General features: G+C 37.1%; 1 protein-coding gene across 1 annotated transcript; it reads right to left on the bottom strand.

Annotated features, from left to right (window-relative positions):
* Positions 1–1,041: 1,041 nt before the first annotated feature.
* On the bottom strand, positions 1,042–5,233 carry SOSTDC1 (sclerostin domain containing 1). Its single transcript, XM_079785730.1, has 2 exons — positions 4,916–5,233; positions 1,042–2,454 (listed from the first exon to the last, which is right to left on the bottom strand). The coding sequence occupies exons 1-2, from the start codon at positions 5,118–5,120 to the stop codon at positions 2,039–2,041; spliced, it is 621 nt and encodes a 206-aa protein (XP_079641856.1). The 5' UTR covers positions 5,121–5,233; the 3' UTR covers positions 1,042–2,038.
* Positions 5,234–6,552: the final 1,319 nt, after the last annotated feature.

Genomic DNA, 6,552 nt, shown 5'->3' with positions numbered 1-6,552 from the left:
ATGCTGTAGGAAATAAACATGTGACTTTTAGACTCATTTATTTACAAAAACAACAACCTACTACAAAAATGTATTAAGGACTCCTTCATGCTCAGGATTCAAAATGGGAAAACCCAAAAGTTCTTACCAATACATAACCAAGCCTCTGTGGTTTTCTTTATTTGGAATGATGGGACTGATCATTTGATTGAGTTGACACATGTCATTTACCTATAAAATCTGCTTCAAGACTGTGACTGTGTTGCTTAAATAGCAACATGTCAAACTTGAAAAATTAGTTTTTGTTTCCTTTGTTGTTAATATATATTTTTATGTTTTGGTTTGCAGGCCATGCAATAGTATTCAAAGTTCTCCAACATATGATAGTGATTTCTGCACAATTTATTTTTCAAACACAGCTGCACAGTGGAATCACCTGGAAAACTTAAAAAAAATAAACTGCCAATATCTGAGTTCTACCCCCAGATATTATGATGTATTTTGGATGGCAACCTGGGCATTGGGTCTCATAATATCTCCCCCAGGTGATTATAATGGGCAGCAGACTTAGCATCCCTGGGGGAATATAACTATGATATTCTTATTACAACTCATTGCTGGATCGCCACCCAACTTTTTCAATCATTCCATTTACTGAAAAGATGGTCTCCCGCTCTGGTGGTATGGCTCAATTGGTTGGGCATCATCCCACGCACCAAGAGGTTGCTGGTTTGATTCCCAGCGCATGCCTAGGTTGAGGGTTTGATCCCCAATAGAGGGCATGCAGGAGGCAGCCAGTCGATGTTCCACTTTCACATTGATGTTTCTCTTTCTCTCTCCCTCTCCCTTCCTCTCTCTCTAAAAATCAGTAAAAATATATATTTTTAAAATGATGGTCTCCCTTTCCCTTTCTTCTTTCTCACTATAGAACTTTCTGTCAAAATTTGAATGTGCCTTATCTAGCATATCAATTACTCTGGCACATTTATTCTGTAATTTTTGTAAACACGTACATTTTTATACATGTTATAGACAAAGACAATAACTTTTAGCAGTATTTATTTTTGTTAAAAGAAACTGATGGAATTGAAGGTCAGATTGCCTTCTGATTGCACAGATTAAACAAGAAAGTATTTCATATTTTAGTTTTACAAAGCATCTTATTGATTTGAAAAGATCCATACTATTGATAAAGTTCATGATGCAACATATATGTAATAAGAAGACTAAAATATTTATTTTACATATCTACAACATCTTTCTAAACCAACCACAAATTATACAGGAAAATATTTAGGTACATGAAAAAGCTTCATAACATAAAAAAATTACATTTTGAAAAAAAATCACATGTAAAAGCTCATTAAATAATAACATTGACAAATAAATAGTTAATCAACTTTACTTATTAGCTGCTGCCATGCATTTCTGGCATTCCATTCCAAGCGAGGGTCAGCATGCAGGGTATAATTTCATACTATGAGACTGTAAAAAGCTTCAGGGCTTATTTTTGAAGTGAAATGTCACAAGGTCTTTCACTCTGTCAAAGGAAGATCACTCATGGCTGCTAAACTGTTCCATGAAGATTGCCAAGAAAAAGAAAAAGCACCCTTCTGAAGTATTATTATAAATACTCAAGGCAACAATTTTTTTAACTTTTCAGTTTGGGAGGGATTTGCTGGGTAGGGGGATGGGTTGGGGAGTGCAGGGTAACTAAGAAGCCCTTTTCTCTTTTAAAAAGTGATTATTCAACATATAGTACACTGTGTATATATATAGTATCACCGGTCTTTCAAGAATCATGGGAAATTAAAACTACAGGATGCATGGAATTTAAATACAAATTGCACTCATGGATGTGTGTACATCTTGGAAAACGCGTAAAGGAAAAGCTACTCCCAGAGAAGGTCCTGCTACTTAGGACAGCATGCTGGGTTTGATCAAAGCAGAAATCATATATTTTCAAGTAAGAAAATAGCAATGGCAGACTTGAGTCTTCCAAGCAATCAAATCTGTAAAGCAGATGGTTACCAGTCAGTCCAGTTTTAGAGTCTGAGTTCTAACTCATGCTGTGCTTGCTGGGCCTGCTGGCTCTCTTCCGCTCTCGGTGGTGCTGGCCTGGCTCGGCAGGCGACATGCTCTCGAAGTTATGGCTGGACTCGTTGTGCTGCCGGGTGTACCTCTTACACTTGCAGGCGGTGACCACGGTGACTTTGTAGGTGCGCGTGCTGCCATCTTGGCACTGCAGCTGGATCCTCTGGGTGCGCGTTTTGTCGTTGACACACCTCCACTCCTGGGAGCTTCTCCTGCTCCAGTACTTGGTTCCATAGCCTCCCCCGATCCAGTTGGGGAGCAGCGGCAGGGGCAGGCACTCCCCAGCGCACACCAGCTCCTTCAGGGGGCTGAGGCTGGTGCACTGGCCATCGGAGATGTATTTGGTGGAACGCAGTTCCCGGCAACCCACTTGAACCCGAGCTGCAGGACACAGAAAAGGAAGCGTGCAGAGAGAGGTGTCAGCAAATGGGCGTTTCTTAAAAGTAATATGCAGTGACACAGATGTTATTGCAAGTGATCACGAATTGCCCAATAGAAAGAAATAATCCATTTTATTTCCACAATGCAAAAATCTGCCTGGATGGTGGTAGAGACACTTTCATGAAAATGATCCGTTTACATAGCTATAAAATTTTTTTGGAATAAAGTAAAATAGGCCTTATTTCTGTTCATATATGACATTAGGTAATTGCTCACTCGAGTGAGTATTTAAAAAATCCCATTTTCTTAGTCTCACTCTCCAGTATGGTTTAAGCAGCTCTTACATTTAAGTGTAAAAAAAGAGTATATTTTAATGATCATTTTGCTCACAGATCATATTTGTTAATGTCTACAATTGCTTTTATTTAACTAGTTTTTTAGATTGAGAAAATGTGGAAAGTATTTAAATACAGTGTACAATGCATATGTATCTGTAATATTCTGTTTCAATTATAAAACTTAGCTGCAAAAAATCATAAATACATATGTACAGTCTGACATTTTGCATATCAAACTTAATAACTACATTTTAAACATAAATTCCCAAGCTATCTTTTAAAAGTACAAATATTAAAATGCTTAAAATGCAAAATGTCACTACAACTCAAAATTTAAAGAATATAAAACCTTCTAAATCAGGAACGTATGGTTGCCATAACAACTTGGCTACATTTCCATGAATTTTATGGCAGAAAAATGCCTAACATGTCTGATTTACAACTGCAAAAGGAGCCACGGTGCTCATTTAGTGAATACTGGTCATGGCAAACTTTTTGTTTAGTTATTTGAATTTAATAAGAATGTTCTTTAATTGGTTGTTTCTTGTTGCATGCTTTATGTAATTAAAGCAAAAATTAATCTTGAAATATTTGAGGTTTCCTTTCCATTGCTTTATCTAAACTTGAGGAAAATTGCCTGTAATAAGCTTGGGGGGGGGGGGGGAAGCAAGGCTTGTTAACCAGAAAAAGAAGTTTAAAAGTATAACTGCTGACATTTAAAACATCAAAAATTATCAAGGACATTGAAGTGGCCTTGCATAGACTAGTGAAAGCTAATTTGAAGTAAGTCTTAAACTAGGAGTTTTACCTCACCTCTATCTCCCAGTATTTCTGAGGCGAGAAATATAACCTAAAGGATGTGGGAGTTGTGGCAAATGTCTGTATGCATACATACATACATACAGCTATCGAGTGTGGGATTAAAATTAAAGGGTGCAACAGCTGGCCAGTCAGTGTGCTCTCCTGCCTGCCTCTGATTCCAGCTCACCTTCCGGCAGCTACCTCAGGAATGCACCTGGAAACAGCCGGAGATGATTCTGACTTGCCTGGCTTTTTGTTCCTGTGTACATAGAGATTCAGCATTTTTGCAGTGACAGTTCATTGACAATGAATACCCACCACATTGCTCAGTAATCTAATAATTATCAGACATTTCCTGTGTACGCAAAAGCAACCATCTCCATGAAAGTTAAAACACCTTGGTTATTTTTTTAGACCTTTGCATTCATATGTTCTTTGACCTTTCAAAGGTCAAAACTACTTTTCACAGTTGAATGGAGTTGAGGAGGAGGAGCAAAAAAATGTTGTAAGATTTCCTGTGGTCTCTCTTAAAACCTGATTATTAGCATGTGAACTCTTCTGAAGGATAGAAGTGAGGAAAAGAAATTTAAATCCCTCTATCTAGTGGTCAGTGTGTCAATTAAGCACACAGAAAAAGGCAAAAATGCTCCCTGTATATTATTGCATTGTTATTATTTTAAAATTTTTAAAGGTATAAGAGTTCCCCTAGTCTTTCACAGATATATACAATAACCTGAATTTTGATCTGGTTAATAAGAAATTATCTCAGAAAAATATGATTCTCCAACCTGTTTAGTTTTAGCCCTTATTTGCATTGATTATCATCAAAACTTTCAACTATTTCCCTAGACATGTTTTAGAAATTCATGGTGAGCAATTATTCCCCCCAGAAAGCGTCTTTTTTCCCTTGTGATTTCTTATACATACTTTGGCTAGTTACCTCTATGCACTTTACCAGAATTGCACATGTCCTGAAATAAACAGAAAACAACCTCAATTTAAACTATGTAGAACAACACTTTTTAAAAATTCTTACTGTGCATGATTTAAAGAAGCAACAGTTTAATTCCTGGAAACATTTTCTCTTTGGATGTTTGATAAAACTTACTAGTAAGTCTGTGCCTGCATTATCAAATCACTGTTTTAGTTATGCTAACTTTATAGAAACAATGCCACTCTACACATGCAGCAGATTACTCCCAGATTATTTAGCAAAATATATATGGTTCCGGTTAGAAAGCGGTGAAACACATTTACAGGAATGTGAGCTAAGTGCTACCAAAAAAGAAAAGACAAAATCCATAGAAGTAAAACATACTTACTGTTCCGATCCAGTCCAGTGTTACTGAAATGCCTGCCTCCATTTCTGGCTTGATTCATCGTGCTGTTGCTGCTGGGGTGTGCTGGAACAGGTTTAACCACATGTGAATAAAGGATTTCTGTGGCATCATTTTTAAAAGCCAAACAGCTTTTCATTAGGATGCAAGCAAGGGAAATGAGATAGAAATGAATGGCAGGAGGAAGCATGGTGAGTAGAGGATTTGCTTGGCTGGAGAGCTAGTTAATTCCTTTCCCTCTGCTTCTGCACTGTAACTGTGAAATTCCTCCTCAAGGTTCCCTTTATATATCCCTGAGGTTTGGCGTTCATTCAGGTGTAAAGTTGTGTAGAGCTTCAGAGTGAAAACACAGAGAGGGGGTGGGATCCCTACATGACCCTGCAAAAGAATTTTACCAATGGAAGAGGAGACTACAGAAAAGGAGGAGCTTGGTACACAGATTGCCTGAAATTTCAGAGTTGGACTTCATCAGTTGTCTGTGAGCTGCAGCAGCCAGGCACATTCTATAGCAACTACAGACTCTTTCCCTCTCTCCCTGCCATTTCCTTTCCTGAATCTAGTTCCCATTCGGGTTTAATTTCAATGAAAACACACTGCTATTCATTTAAAAAAATTTACATTTCCACAGTTGTTCTGTTCTCCCCTAAGAGTTTTGATTATTTGGAATAGGGAGGGGGTTTGTCCTAGATAATAAGAGGAATTAAAGCGTGTTTAAATATTGTAGAACTTGCCTGAAGCACCTAGTTATATTTTGTTTCTCAAGAAGCAAACCAATATATATTTTTTCTTTAAAGTGTAAGGCACAGAGCTAGAATCTGCCCCCTGGACACACTTAAATAATGCAGCTTTGATCTGCATGAACTGCTGCGCAGCTAGGTAAATTATTGCCAGGGGTCTGTGCAAAGAATAATGAGCATAGCTCTGTCTGCATTAAAGTAATTAATATCCATTTTCATCTTTAAAATATGTCACAAGCATTAACATTCATAGCACCATTTTACATTAAAGAAAGCCCATTTCTGACAGGTTATTGTTTAGCAAATTCAAAATAATGTTTTGTAGTGTTCTACCTGTATTTATTAAGTATTCCCTTGGTTCTGCTGCCCATGTAAGAAACATTGTACTTTTATGAACTTCTTTATCACACCTGGAACAGTGTTTTATTAATTAATACTAGGCCACTCTTCTCCATACTTAAAAAAAATCATAAAATTTCATCGGATTTATGGGACACTTAGATTGGAATAATTACATATTTTGAGTGGTCTTTCCAATGATAAATCCATTTTGCCTTTTGTGTGGCTACTAACAATGACCTTGTAGCATGGATATTTTGTATTGCTCTTCTTTATAAACTTTTGCCCATTTTAACTTCTATTCAAATCTATCTATCTATCTATCTATCTATCTATCTATCTATCTATCTATCTATCATCACCTATCTGCATTTTTCCACAGTAACACTAGACATTTTGGGATAGATAATTCTTTGTTATGGGGCACTGTGTGTTTTGCAGCATACCTGGCTTCTACCCACTAGATGCCAGTAGCAACCCCTAGTTGTAACAAAATGTCTTCAGACCTTCACAATTGTCATGTGGGTGAATATCACCTGAAGTTGA

Source organism: Cnephaeus nilssonii, assembly GCF_951640355.1.
Source record: "Cnephaeus nilssonii genome assembly, chromosome: 12".
NCBI classification, from domain to species: Eukaryota; Metazoa; Chordata; class Mammalia; order Chiroptera; family Vespertilionidae; genus Cnephaeus; species Cnephaeus nilssonii.
The sequence above is the reverse complement of the archived record's forward strand: the minus strand, read 5'-3'. Positions and strand labels throughout refer to the sequence as shown.

Coding starts and splice junctions, on each gene's coding strand:
- SOSTDC1 (XM_079785730.1), bottom strand. CDS start 5,120: ATGCTTCCTCCTGCCATTCATTTCTATCTCATTTCCCTTGCTTGCATC. Junction 2,455..4,915: donor CACTGGACTGGATCGGAACA/GTAAGTATGTTT, acceptor TGTGTCCTGCAG/CTCGGGTTCAAGTGGGTTGC.